This window comes from Drosophila sulfurigaster, chromosome 3 (assembly GCF_023558435.1).
Source record: "Drosophila sulfurigaster albostrigata strain 15112-1811.04 chromosome 3, ASM2355843v2, whole genome shotgun sequence".
NCBI lineage: Eukaryota > Metazoa > Arthropoda > Insecta > Diptera > Drosophilidae > Drosophila > Drosophila sulfurigaster.
Window position 1 is genome coordinate 5,527,465 of NC_084883.1, and position 15,910 is coordinate 5,543,374.

The following is a 15,910-nucleotide window of genomic DNA, read 5'->3' on the forward strand; positions in this document are numbered from 1 at the left end:
GAATCTACAGCTTCGTTTTTTTTTTGTGTTGGCAAGTTTCGGTTTAAAAACACATTTACCATCATCTTGTGGTGCAATGAAGTGAAGTTGAGAATTTGGCGACAACAATAAATGCAGTGACAATTTACCAAAAGCGAATAATAATGCCAGTCAGACGAGATAAGACAAACTTAGTTTTGATGGGAAAAACAATCCAAGAAGCAAGCTAAAGTAAACGAAATGAAAGACTGCTAAATCTCAGTTATTCATTTGCAAAGCTACAGGTAGAAGAAGATGCTTAATAACGAAGACAGCGAAATGAAAATGATTAAATTAAATGCGGTAGAGTAAACTAAAAAGAACTAATACTTAAGATAATAATCCTGAAAGGGATTTTTGTGAAACTCTTAAAAATGAGGAGAGAAAGTGCACAATAAAAAACTAAAAAAAGATAGTAATTAAAACTAGCTACAGTCGAGTGTGCTGGACTGTGAAATACCCGCGACCCAGTTTCAATAAATGCAGGATAGAAAGTAAGCAGTATTTAAGTTAAAATATACAAAATTAATATACCAGAAAATACTGAAATGTATATTTAATATATAATATTAATATAATATTACAAATCTTAAATGAAGTGCAAGATATACCAGCAAGCCGACACCATTGTTTATACCCGCTACCCATAGGGTAGAAGGATATTATAACTTTGTGCCGACAGGAAATGTATGTAACAGGTAGAAGGAGGCATCTCCGACCCTATAAAGTATATATATTCTTGATCAGCGTCAACAGCCGAGACGATATAGCCATGTCCGTCTGTCCGTCTGTCCGTCCGTCCGTATGAACACCTAGATCTCAGAGACTATAAGAGATAGAGCTATAATTTTTCTTCGACAGCATTTGTTATGTTTGCACGCAGATCAAGTTTGTTTCAAATTTTTGCCACGCCCACTTCCGCCCCCACAAATCAAAAAAATCGAATAACAAGCGTAATTTTCAAGCTAGAGTTCCGAATTTTGGTATATATAATAAACACTATAGTAGTTATGATTTCTGGTTTTCTGATTTTGGTTGCGATCAGATAAAAATTGTGGAAGTTATTAAAGAAATACTTTTGTATGGGCAAAAACGCCTATTTACTAAGGGTCTTAGTTGCTTTGGCTGACAATCTGGTATATTGAGCCGTCTATGGTATATTTTGAATGCGGTACTATGTCGATATACCAAATATACCATTTGGTATATTTTTAGTATTTTGCAGTATATTCGGTATATTTTGAGAAAATACCGCAAAATAGATTTATTTTATTCAAAATGGGTAGCGGGTATCTCACAGTCGAGTACACTCGACTGTAGCTTTCTTACTTGTTTTTATATATACCAAATTGATATGTCTCACAAAAACTAAACAAGATATATATATCCCACGGTATATTTTGCTAATCATTCTAAATTCAAAATATACCATAAATAACATTATTTCCCATTTAATATTTAATTTTATAGTTGTGTATTATGTCCTTACACATTCAATATTAGAATCACCACTAAAGATTTTCTTAAGAGTCCAGAATTTATTGAATGTTTTGATTTAAAGTGGAATTTATTAAAATATGTCCCTTACACAAAGCGTATTATTTGTTCTCCTATTGCCAATACAAATACGAGCAGGACAATGCATCATCTCTCAACTTTAACTTAGCTACTTAAGTGCATTATTTACGACATACAAATATTTTATGCAACTGTTTTTCCATGCATAATGCAAATTGCTAACCCAAAACGATGACAACTCTGACCTTAACTCGATTGCACACATGAAACGCATGAAACTCTTTTTGTATTTGGGCAACTTTTTTGTGGACATTTTGCTATTGCCGTTGCTGTTGCCCTTACCACGATTCAGCTTAGCTCTAGCTGCTTTCATTTCGAGTCCTTTACAACAAAGAGCATCCCATTCAATGGTTGGAAAACGCAAACAATTGTAATGACAAAACCAAACTAACCACACCAAGCGAATGCCATGGAGATAGAGACGCATGGATAAATGTCGAATGTGTGTGTGTGTGTGTGTGTGCGAGTGTGTGGAGATCGCACTAGATGCTTAGAGATGGATGGCCGCTTGGCTGGACGCAACGAGTTTTTATACAATGGCACTGTGAAAATATAAAAATCTGCTAAAATCATTCATGAGGCTTCCAAAAATTCCACACAGACACACAGACAGAAAACTGACAAAACTGACAGCGAGCGAGAGTCAGGCATTGAAAGAACAGAGAACTGTGCGATAGTGTTAGATAGCAGCATATACCATATGAGATAGGGGTAGCAAAAGAGAGATAGGAATAGAGGAAGTAGTGGTAGAGGCAGAAGAGTCTAAACAAAAAGCAAAATGTTGTGCAGGGAAACATGTTGACGAAAATTGCACACAAACTGCTGAGCGAGTTGTGAGGTTTTGTTAGGGACAATGGTCACAACACACACACACACATTCACACACATAAATATACACACACACTCTCGCACATACAAGAGACATGGTTGACGCCCAATGGATGGGCGTTTAAATAAAAATCTGATTAATTTCTTTTATGTGCTTTGGGTTTTTGTGTCATTGTGTTGCGGCCAAGAGACTGAGCCAGAACCCAGAACCCAGAGACTGAATCACAATACCAAATCCAGAACCCATAGCCAAAAGTCAGGGAAAAGGTGGCAGGAAGCAAGGATAAAATGGGCAGTGACATGTTTTGTGCGGGGCGCATGACATGTGGCATATGGCAACATACAAACATTGAGGGACAGAGACACTTTCTACATGCACAGCTGCATGCCAAAGGTCGCCCGAAAACATTGTGGCACTAGGGGCCACAGATTCCTGTGCCTTGCCCCCATGTTGCAAATTCAGTGCGCAGCAATCTTGGATTTGAGCTATTGATATTTGAGAGAAAAGATATCTGATAGCAATCTGGCAATGTTAAGAGGAAATCCGTTCGGTTTGATAAATTCGAAATGGCATTTTATGGAATTAGAGACAAACATTCAAAGATCAAAGTGCGAGTTTAATTAATCAATTTTAAAAAAGGCCTAGAAAAAAAGAGCAGCAAAATGGAAAAGTTAGATAAGCTTCCATTTAAGTTGCTGGTATAAAAAAATAAAGCTTTTTGTTGTCATTAACCTTTCGTATAAAAAAATCATTAGTATTATAAAGTATATTATATATATAAAATATACGAAAATAAAAACTTTTAATAAAATCCATTGTTATTCATTATTTCTACATATTGTGACGGAAGGTTTAAGTGGTATTTTTATATGAATATCTGCTATATTTGATAGTCTATGGTATTTTTGTTTATATATAATTAATATTAACTATTTTTGAAATTAAAGTTTATGCTGAAGTCAAAGTAATAATAAAATCTATCTTACTGTTAATCTTAGTACATGTTTGTTTTTTTATTTATTATTTTGCTATACTTATTAATTATAATATAAAGAGCAGTGTTATCCGAGGCTAACGATTCTTTGTTTATATTTATGTTTTTGAAATGTGAATTTTTTTCAACGAACATCGAATTTATGTTGATTTGTTCTGCACTGAGAAATAGTGAACGACTTGTTTTGTATTATCTCTAATACATATAGCACTTAACATGTGTTTACGATTTTTTAATAGCAGCAGCTTAATGGCCTTGGTAATCAGTTGGTCAACAATGTTTTGGTCAAATGTCTCGTTAATGGAAGATAACTAAGAGCTGGTCACACCTTTTGCCACAGACAGACAGCTTCATTTCCATATGTCAACTCTCATTTTCGGCCAGTTATCGGCATTAACTAAGCGTTAACAAAAGTTCACACGTAACAAAATTATCTTTGGGCTTTTCCGTTTCCCAGAACCAACCTAAGCCGAACCCAAACTCCGAGCGAGACTAAACAATGAGCCCGAAAAGTGTGACGGCATTAGCAGAAAGCAGCTTTGGTTAAATTTCGAATTTGGAGTTAAGTATCGTCTTTGGCTCAATCAATGGCATCGCATCGCATCGCATCGCATACGAGTCGACTTTTTCCTCCTCCCGTTCACTCTCGGCTGTCACACAATCGTCTGAGGCTTGAGCATTATGGTAGAAATGTCTTCTAATGACTCATAAGATTAAAAAGTAATTTTCTTGTTATGCGACGCAAACGATTTTTGTTCCACCGTTAATTTTTATACATATTAATATTGGAAAATGCTGCCACAAAAAAAAAAAGCGAGAGAAAAGAAATAAGAAAAGAGAGAGGGAAAAACAAGATACTGAAGCAACCGAATAAACATAAATTTGATGCACAAAATTGGGTCATTATTGGCAGCACCGTTCGCTGGGTTTTCCAATAACATTATACTTTTTTTGTCTTGCTCCTCCAACTTCGGTTGCTCATTCTCTGCGTCTTGCCCATAACTTGTCTTGGGCGGCGCGTAAAATTACGCCAAACAAATTCATAATTTTCGTTGTATTTCTTTTTTATGATTAGCACGCCCTAACCGAAACCCCAAGCGTGGAGAGGGCGACACAATTTGCGCCCATTTATGTTCATTTGCTTGTTGGTTGGGGGGATGGAAGGGAGCAAGGGAGCAAGAGAGGTAGGGAGAGTACGACAGTTCTTAATTATTAGCCGGGCTTTTTTATGGCTTGACAGAGTGGGTGGGCCAAGTACGTGGACACGATAACTTTAAGAGACAGAAGGCCATCAGAGGGAGCAGCAGAGACAGACAGAGGGACAGACCTATTTCTGTGGTTTCCAATTCAACGCACTCTCAATTAGAACGTCCAATAAATAGTCCGACTGGGGCGACACTTGTGCGACACTTGGTGGATGTCTGGGGAGGGATCTGCTTTGACTCTGGGTGCCATGTGGCCTGTATCGCACATTAAACTAATTAACAATTAAACTGCCAGCCTCGGCAAAGAAACAGATCTCGACACCACAACAGAAATATGCTGCCCATTAAAAAAACGCCTAATGAATTAATAATAAAATATATTTTTAAGTGTCTTGCAGCCAGTGAATGAATAAATGGCTTCTTAAACGATGGTTGCCTCAATTCCAAATGCCAGCCCGAACATTATCAACATTATGTCGTCTACTAATGAGCAACTTTGGCATGTGTTTGTGAAATAATGTTTCTGGCACTTTACAAATTTTTGTTTTATTGATTTAAAAGCTTGGCGCTATTTCCGTAGTTAGCCTCGTATTATTTAATTAACTAACATCTGGAAATAAATATTGAACCCTTTATGTCAAATTTTACACACGAACGTTTTATTTATAGTTTCCATGATGTAAATGTACGAGTATAAGCAAGTAAGGAAACCCGCTGGCCATTTGGAATAATAGCAAATGAGGTATTACTCTTAAATATACCAGAATTTTATACTGAAGTATCAAAAAATACCGGAGGCTATATTTGGTATATCAATAAACTATTACATTCATTAAAATATGCCGTATGGTAATAGGATACCATAAATATCATAGAATATAAATAGTATCACAATAAATACCTATAGCCTTGATTTTTTAAATATGTATGTCTATGAATAATTGACATTGTATTAGTTTAACAAGATAGACACAAAAGGGGTGGAATCAAAATCCCGTGCTAATATATGAATTTTCTCTTTAACTTGATCAGTAATTACAACATAAAGATGAATTCGGTGTTGATTATTAGAAAATTGTATGGTTTTAAAAACTTAATATTAAATAAATGCGAAATATAATTTGACACAAAACTAAAAGAAACAAGTAGTTTAGTGACATTGATATTGCAAAATAAAACAAAAAATACTTTGGAATACTTCCATCCAAAGTAATTCTTTGTAATTAGCTTTATCTGCAAAACGCCAACAACAGTGAGAACAACGTGCTGAAAAAATAGGCTTAGGACAACTTCACAATACCGAGGCTAGGCTAGCGTTATACCTGGAATTGGCTCTTTATGGCATTATCATCTTACGTATTGCTTATCGAAGTCAGGGATAAAGTACGAGGGATGCAGGCGATGTGGACAAACCTTTCATTGTCTTTTCATTTCATTTGAAAATGGCTAAAGCTAAAACCCATTGCTGTCCATAATCAAGGCAAATCCTTGCCTAATGCCAGTTTTGTGTCACACACACCGGTTGCCAGCGAGGGGGAGAGAGAAGGATGAATGGAGAGAGTGATAGAGAGAGGGGAGGAAGGGGCAGGCACATTGTCATTGTCATAGCTCTATGGAGCGCTTTCACCTTCTGTGGACTAACATAGCTGTGGCGATGGCGGTGGCGGTGTCTGAGGCTGTGGCGGTGGCGGCTGCTGCTGATGATGTCCTCTTTGGGATGTCTGTAAAGGCGATGGCTTGGTTTGATAGTGTGGTCCTGGCCCCGGGGCCACATGGCCCGCATCGACAGTCCTAGTCCTTGGCGATGGATCCTTTTGCCTTTGCTGATTTCGCCGGCTTAATGTTATTTGTATGCCCGTTGTCCTTTTTAGTTTGCAGTTGTTGTTTCTGGGACTACAGCACAACAACAACAACAACTATGGCAACACAGCACAACACACAAAAAAGAAGTTGGCGTCGCTTTTGTGGTTGTTGCGATGTCTTCTTCCATGCCCAAAAAGCAGCTGAGTGTTGTCCTGTGTGTGTATGTATGTGTGTCCTGGCAGCGTTGTCCTCTTCGGTAGGCGGGCGCATATGTGCGACTCAATATAGTTGTTCCTCTTTCGAGTATTGTTGTTGCTGTTACTGCATGTCTGCGGTTGTCTTTTGGCTGCCTCGTTGTTTTTTGTGTTGTCCGCCAGCCCTGTTTGTTTGTTTGCTGAGCATGTCAACTTCTCCTCTTCTACGCTCTTGATTCTGCCTTTTTTTTTTGGTCTTTTGACTGTCCTGTGTGTTATCCTGCGTCCTGTGTTCAAATTTAATTGCTGTGGGAACTGCACATATGAGCCACTCAGAATCAGAATCAGACGCAGACTCAGACTCAGACGCGGCAGATTGGATTTTCAATCAAAATGGTCAGCCTAGTGGCAGTAACAGATACCTCCAGAAACGCCTCTCTTAACCCTCCCTCCCCCTATACGAAGCGTGTTGTGCTTTTTTAATTTTTGTTAACAAAATATTATCGAATTTTTAATGGTCCCCCTGACAGCTCGAATAGCTTCATATTTCCAAAGGCGCCGTGGACGATAACAAACAACAAATCACCCCCAAGAAACCCACGAGAAAAATGTGCAAGAAATCACAACCACTTGAAAAAGCACTTGTCCCATAAAAAATGAAGTTAACTTTTCGATATATTATTTAAAATTACAAACACATGACAGCTGTTAAGTAACGTTAAGAACAATCTCAATTCTTATTATATATTCCAAAATGAAACTACTATAATGAGAATACTTTCATTTTATTACACAAACTTGTTCTTTATTTTAATTTTAATTTATAATAAACTGATTTATTATTATTAATAAAACATATAAAAATATACTCAAAATATTAAAAATGAAAACGTAAACAAATTAGTGGAAATTTATATACTTTATAAATGTTTTATCGCAACTCTTTAAACAAACATCAAGTATCAATTTACAAAAAAAAAAGGAAAAATTACAAAAATCAATTAACAATCTTTTAGAACTATTTACATTTATAAGAACATGTGACACCATTATTATTAACAATTAACAACATTATCTAATTTCAGAAATACTATCAAAGTTGTTTCATTAGGTCTTTGACATTTTTATTTGTATTAAAAAATCCATTTTTAAGAAAACTTTTCGAATTACTTTATATTTTTAATCGAATTCTTATTTCTAATTTTTTCATTAATCTAGCGAATCTAAAGATGTGAAGCTCTCTTGACTTTAGTTTTCATGAGTGTTCTTCACACATATCTTTATCACTTTTCAGAACTTTTTAAAGTGAAGATGTTCTCACAATTCCAAGGTGATATTTATGGCCTACTTGCAATCATCATCACAGTCATCGTCGTGAAGAGAGTCTGAAAAGTTAGTTCAAATAGACTGTCAGGAACTTATGTCATTAGCCAATGCGGCGACAGCATATTTCGGCAATGATGAGGAGGGGCACAAAAAGCGAGAGGCAAAGTGCCGCATCCGCAATGCTCTGCCCCGAAAAGCATTCTGCATTCGGCATTCTGCATATTTGCAACGAGACGTGTATTAATGTCGATAAAAACTTGCTGTGTGACTGTGCTGCATGCTGCATGCTGCATGCTACACACAATGCTTGGCCTCTTGGCTGCCGTCAGTTGGCTGCTGTAAAAACGGCAACATCATTATGCGGCAAACACTTAATTGTCGCTCATATCTACGGCAGGATTCGCTTCTAAATGTCGAGTTTCGACTGTTTGTGTTTTCGTTCGTTCGGCCATTTTCATTTCGAAATTGGCAAAAAGGCAGCCAAAAGCCAGCAGTCAGCAGCCAGTGAGCAGCAGCAAGTCGAATGGAGTCGCATTGTCAACGCAGTTTTGCGGTGCATGCCACTCGTTATGGTTTTGCAAGGGAATGAGAGTTGAATTTGGGGGCGTGTAACTGCCAACTACAACTGCCATCATTATCAGCAATAATCAGCGTGTTGTTGTGGCAACGGCAACCGAAACGCCAAATGTTGCGTAATGCATGCAACATGACTGCAGTTCGTATGCTGCGGCATCTGCCACACTGCCGCAAGTGCCACAGTCATGCAGCTGAACTATACAAATTAGCGTGACTTTAGCAGCAGCAGCAAACAACAGTTTCTTAAGCAACTCAAATAATAAGCTGGATGTCTGATTAGACATTGGAGAAGGAGTAAATGTAATTCAGTTGCTCAGCAATTCTCAACTCCGTTTCCAAGTCCAACTCTTTCTACAAATGTCCAGCTAAGCTGACAATCCCAACTAAAGACTATAGCTCGAGTTTTCCCAGACAAAGTCGATGATGGCATAGACAGACAGCTCTAATCTGCTCACAGCTTTCTCCATAGCCATGGACACTCAGTGACTACGACTCAGTTGGCTAATAAATAGAAACCCTTTTGGTTTATTGGACAAACGCAGCCAGCGGCGCTTTTTCCTTGGCTTAGACAAAAGCAACAAAACTTTTTGCTAATAAAGGTTTTGCTCTTATTTTTGCGAAAACATGGAAGTGAAGCTTTAGCAAAGAGTGAAGAAACCCCTTCACCGCCGTATCTACACATAGAGAAAAATATTATAGCTTTAATTAAGTCCTAAACGAAGACCTAATTCCTGTATAAATAAAATTTCAATTTGATCTAAAATTGTTCTTGTAGATTAATGAAATTATTTGAATTATCACTTGAGTTTACCGCCTGCGTTGATTTTTCGCGTCAATACTAACGTTTAATTCTGCTCTTCACCTTAAATTTAAAACATATAATAATAGTAATATCGCAGTATATCGTAATAACAAATATAGTTATTGGAATTTTATGCTATATTAATTTGGCGTATTTATAAAATAATACCGCATTTATTAAAAATGAGTAGCGGGTATCTCACAGTCGAGCACACTCGACTGTAACTTTCTTACTTGTTAAATTTAATCTTTTTCCCAGTGTATAGAGACAATAGTTGAGACATTAAACAGCCAGCTCATTGTCGTGCCCTGACATGACGCGGCGTCAGTTTTAGTTTTTCCATCAACAGCAAAACAGAGTCCAAGAGGAGGACATGCTGTGAATGAAGCCACTAGAAACTATAAGAGTGCATTGCCAGCTAAATACATTACAAGGGAGAGAGGGAAGAAGAATGATAGAGACTCAGAAGTAGACATAACTGGAGGTCATTTTGCATAGAAGAAACATATATATGTATATATGTATATACACAGTATTTTATGTGACAGTGTAGATGATGATATACTCAAAGGAAAACCAGATACAAATGATGATGTACTACACTCAGAACTTAGACAGAGACAGGCGAAGTGATGGGAAGAGACGACTGTGCCTGCCTTTTAGCCTTTTGAAGTAATTTTCAGTTGCCATTTTCTGTTTTGTAATTGCTTATTAATGTCATTGTGCCAATCCTGCCAGCACTCCACTTTCCTCATACTCCAACCAGCAACCATAGCGCCCTTTCCTCTTCCTCCGACAATGCAACAGCAGAGGGCGCCTGGGCATAACTTCACTTGAAAATGTTCTTAACAAATTTATGCTAATGTGATTTTGCAATTAAAATGCTGCACAATGAATGCTCTCGACCAGAGACACAAACAGAGTACACAACAGGGAATGGGAAAGGGAAACGGAAAGAGATGGAGACGCAGCTTCAGTGATTGAGCGGCATAATGCACAAGTGCCAGGCGATTTATAATGCCCAGGCCTAGTACATGATCAACATCAGACACATCCGCATTATGATCGGCACGACCAGCATGAGCTCTTAAATCATCTCTCCATATGTATGAACTGAACACAAGTCTATGAGTGTTTTGATATTCCTCCCCCCTCGGGAAACAGCAACCCAATTCCCTAAAAGAGTCGCCGACAAATGATGATAAAGTTAGCTCTGCGACATGGACAGTGGCAGTGCCGAGGGGCACGGGGCAGGGGCAATGCTACATCGCTCCATTGCCTATTGCCCGGGCATTGGTTTTAGCATTTGGCATAACGAGCTGTCAGAGATTAGTTTGCTCTTTCTCAGCTGCACTATGGATGACTGGCAGCAAAGCAACCGACTAATTTCAAAGCAGAAGTTTAATAACTTGTTATATGTTATTTAAATGTTATTTAATCTGATATCAGATCAATGATCTATTCAAATTACTATTAGTTAATATGTATAAATCAGCCCCAATACTCTCATGTCTGTATATCAAATTTAGTATTTAATACTAGTAGATTTAATATAATAAATAAATATATTTTTAACAAATTTTATGAAAGCCCAAATATGTTTGATATATATATGTGATTAATTCGTTCCACTGTAAATGTAAGACATCGTTTTAACACCACGTCTGCATTTTCCATTTGATGTCTCTGTCTGGCCTTTTGATCTTGGCGTACTAGAGCAAAAGGCTTTTCTTCCATTTAGTGCATTTGGTCTTGTCATTTTTAGTGTTGGAAGGAACGTTAATGACTTCAACTGCAGAATGAATTTGAGTACAGTTGATTATGCTCGATTTCGATATACCCGGTATAAGTAAGTGAAGGGTAATTATCCCATAATTACATCTTCAATAAATATGTGAGATATGTACTCGCACTTTATGTTGGCTGTCTTTGATAACTTTTAGAACCGAAAGATAATTAGAGAAAGGAATGGTGATGACTAACAAAAAATACATATTTTAAGATCAAACTCATCCTTGTTTCTATAATTTGTATACTACTTACATACATATAGCTATAGAATTGACTTTTTCATTGACTACTTGGTATACCCACTTACCTAAATGAGTACCGGGTATTTAAAAGGCGGATGGATTTTAAGATGCGTAGTGAATTTGGCACTCAAACTAAAATGATATCTATATTTTTTTTGTGTTTGAGTAAAGCTGTTAAATATTTAACGATTTGTACTTTATTTGTATGTTTGGTATAAATTACTTTAAAATTTAAAATGCACATTTCTCATTCGGTGAGTCTCAGTCCGTTCGCTGAATGCGCATACGCCCCATGTGGCAGCAATATCAGAACAGAGCAGAGCAGTAGCAAAAGCAGCAGCAGCAGGCACATCAAGTGGCAGCCATCACATGCAATGTGAGAAATCATGCATAAAAATTTATTATGTTCAAGCGCATGTTGCAACATCATGTTGCCGGTGCCTGTGCCACCTCCTCGGCCACCTCTTCTCTGTGCCAGCAACCATCATAATAATATCAATGGCAACAGAGCGCACAGGGAAAATGTGCAAACACAAAAAAAAAGGAAAATAAAATGTAATCAAACATGCAAAATGCAAACGACATTTTACATCGAAACTGATTTACCCTATTTGAAAAAATATGTATGAAAGATAACTATTGTATGCACTCATCATTTGATAAAAAAAAGGAAAACTACAAACTAAAATTGAAAAGTATACATACAATAAAACAATAAAATAGATAAACACGTTAAATACATAAATAAGAAACATGTTTATTAATAAAATTAAGAAATGAGTTTATTCAAAAATTATAATTTTACTAAGAAGGGAGTTCAAACTCTCACTTCTACATACATATGTATATATGTATATTTGACACTTTCATATTTGGAAACAACACGTAACATAACTATGTTTTTGGCTTATTTTCCTTATAATTATTTATTAAACTTAGGTGAATTTGCATTATTTGAAATATTTATTTCATTACAATTATAAAAATATTTATTTGGCAGCTTTTTGTTTCATTTATAAATAAGTATTTTCTTGTGAATATATTTTTGAAAATATTTCGTTATATTCATCGAAGTTGAACAACAACCTTTATAAAAATAATGTCAATAACGTTAAATATTTTGAAGTTTCATATTGTTTCATATCATTTTGAATTTATTCCAAATATACTTGTCAGTTTAGAATCAATTGTTGTCAAGTAGTTTTAATGTATCGAATGCATTGCTATAGCTGGCACAACCAGTGTTTGTTGGCAATCTCATCATACTTTGGTTTGGCGTCACATCGCAAAGTGCAGCAATGCAGTAAGCAGCATTCAGCATGCAACAAACGCCAGCAGCATAGTCTGTTGCAGTGGCAGCGGCTGCAACGGCGACGTCGGCGGCAACATCATTTGAACTGTCATTAAACTTTGACTATCATCCTTTTATTATTTGGAGCTACCGTTGCTGCCACACTGCGGCTGTGGCTGATGCTGCAAGCTCTGCTCATAGTTGTTGTTGTTGCTGCCAATTGTTGCAGTTTTGTTTTGTTTTTGTTTTTTTCAACTATATTTTTTTGTATACATATTTTTTTTTCTGCATTGCGCCTGCATTGTTGCTGTTCTCGTCGTCGTCGTTATATTTGTTTTGTTTTCTATAACACGTGAGCTTACCGCAGCGCACGTTGCAAGTTGTTGTCGCCAACAATGTCGATGTTGTTGCTGTTGGCCTTTATGTTGCTCGCAACAAGAGCAAAGAGTGCTGCATGTGTTTGCAATATCTGTGTTATGAGTTCTGTTGTGTGCATGTGTATGTGTTATTTTTTTCTGCTGCCTCATGTTCCCTCCGCTTCCCTGGCTCCCCATTCCCTTTTCTCTTTATCATGTGTCGTAATAGACGTCCTTTTGTTATGGCCAGTTGCATTTTGTAATATGCATTTGTCAACACAAAAGACGCACTGGCAATGGATGGCAGCAATTGCTGTTGCTGCCGGTGCTGCTGTTGCTGTTGCTCTCTAGCCGGGTCCCATTCAATAGTTGTTTCCCTTGTTGGCCGGCTGCTGCTACAGCACGCTGTTGCATGTGCCGCATAATCGCAATTGGTGCTACACACAGGTGAAATGCTGGCTAACGAGCAACTTATAAGGCAAAAGTAACTGAAGCTTCCACTTTTAGATGCTTATTTGTCCTTAACTGAAATTTATGGCCATTCAAAATGAGACAATAACTATACTCATATTTAATTGCACGTAATCAAAAAATGTTTCTCATTCTGTTTGTTTGAGATAAACTAACTTGGGTACAGATATGATTTTCGATATGATCACATTTAGTGTATACTAGATTAGACAATAATAATTAGACAATAGTAATTTTAAGTAATTTAATTTATGCAAAATTCGGAGAAGTGCCTGACTGCTTTATTTAGTAGCAACTTATTTGCAACCGATAGTTTATCATTACAATAATATTAATATATGTACATTGTGAAATTCCTTACATATTACAAGATGAATCACCAATTGCAATTGAAAGAAATATCAAATGAGCTTAGGTACAGTCAGATTATTAGATTAGAAAACCATAAAACGGAACCAAGATCTCTTCAATATATCATAAAGAATATACAATTTACTTTTGTAGCGCTTTTAAATCTCAAATGATAAATAAATTTATAAGCCAGGTCAATAAAGTGTGGCCAAGCTTAATTGCTTAAACAATACCTAATCCAAAGTATTATATAATGGTATTTATGTTTATGGAATGTAGAATAAACGAATAGGCGCAATTCAATACCAGAAATGGGGAATATGGCTTACTCAAATTGAACTGTTAAATAAATAATTTGTTTTTTATCAAGATAATACTCATTTATGAAATTAACAGACTATGATATATTCATTGATATCACTTTTAATTTACTTCATCACTTATACATAAGCTCACTTATAAGAGCTCAGTTCACTAGAACTGGAGGATTCTTCTGGGTTTTTTTTTCTTTCAGCACACGTCCGCTCAAGGAAATGAAACTCGCGATGCTAGCGCGTGGATTTTTCTGAATGGCAACTGATTTTATAAATGACTTCACATTAGAATCCATCTTGGCTTTCTCCTTACTCTGATTACTTCGCCTCGAGTGACGTAGAACATACGCATCCCTCAGGCGGTCTTCGAGGGTTTTGTACTCAAAATCATCGACATCGAAGAGGACATCGGCCACAGGATGTGCAGGACGACCACGTTTCAGATACTCGGCCAATTCCTCATCGGTCATATTCTTGGTCCTGATGAGTTCCGTGAATGCGATCTTCGCCTCCAACTGTTTGGCCTGCGATCGCTTCAGACGATAGAAATCCTCTCGTTCAAATTCCTCCAGCTCACCACAGATATACGTGTGCGTGTTGATCAGTCTGGGAATTACCACATAGTCTAAAGCATTGACACGCATGTTGGTCTGATGTGAGGCTATCGTCAACATTCGCAGCATATACTCCAAGGAGGCGTAGATGACAACCTCCTTAAGAGCTTCGAGAAAATAGGCGCGCACTTTTTGCACCTGCTGACCACCGCAACTGAGTCCTGTATTGGGAAAGGCATCTTGTTCGCTCACTTCCAGCTCAAAGTAGTTCAATATAACGCCAACAATCTTCTGCATGCGTCTTCGCAGAAATGTCCTGCCATTTAGACTGCCGGCCACAATGACTGGCTTAAAGTCTGTGCCCAGTAAATTGGCTTTGGCTATGGAGAAGATCGCAGTTCTCATCATATTGTCCACATTTTCCTCTTTATCGCCCATCTGACGCTTTAGTTCCCGCAGTTTCAAGTCGATCGCATCACGTTTTCGCTTTAGGAGGCCCATACCACGCTTGGCTGCAAGAATTCGCTGCTTCATCACCACCTGATTGGCGCGCGATGGAAATATTTGCAGCTTATCCATGGTCGACATTTTGTCCTAAAGCTTTAAATGCTATGCTGGCCAGATTTCATCCCCTACAAGTTCGAGCTTTGAGCTTGTCAGTCTCCGAATGTATTTTTGATTGTGGAGATTAAACTAATAGAAAACCAAAGCCTTCTCAGTATTTATTAAATTCGTACTTCATACTTTGTTTAGTTTTTCAGTGAAATATTCTAGACGTAAATCTTATTTACATTGATAAGTAAATGCCACTACTTACTATATATCTTGAAGATTTCTTCAACGATCGATTGAAGTGAAAAACAGTTGAGAAAGCTTCTGTTGAGTATGCTCGACTATGAGATACGCGATACTTATTTTTAATAAAAGAAAAGCAGTGCGGTTTTATTCCTAAAATATACCAAAAATACTACATTCAAAATATACTATATAGAGCAACGCACAACAGATTGTCAACCAGAGAAATAAAGCATCTGTTTCCTGTCATATAAAAGTATTTCTAATTTTTTTCAATTATTATCTGATAAATTAATTGTATGTACCAATAATCTAACTAACATGCCTAATATCCGAAGCACACTTAATTTACTGCTGTTACTGAAATTTCCTATGTAAAATAAAAACAAGTAAGGAAGTTACAGTCGAGTGTGCTAGACC

The 15,910-nt window shown here is 37.0% G+C and overlaps 1 protein-coding gene across 1 annotated transcript; it reads right to left on the bottom strand.

The window, feature by feature from the left end:
• Window positions 1–14,235: 14,235 nt before the first annotated feature.
• LOC133843707 (V-type proton ATPase subunit D 1) lies at window positions 14,236–15,380 on the bottom strand. Its single transcript, XM_062277360.1, has one exon. It carries the CDS (start codon window positions 15,281–15,283, stop codon window positions 14,294–14,296), a length of 990 nt encoding a protein of 329 aa, XP_062133344.1. The 5' UTR covers window positions 15,284–15,380; the 3' UTR covers window positions 14,236–14,293.
• Between the last annotated feature and the right edge of the window lie 530 nt (window positions 15,381–15,910).

Coding starts and splice junctions, on each gene's coding strand:
- LOC133843707 (XM_062277360.1), bottom strand. CDS start 15,283: ATGTCGACCATGGATAAGCTGCAAATATTTCCATCGCGCGCCAATCAG.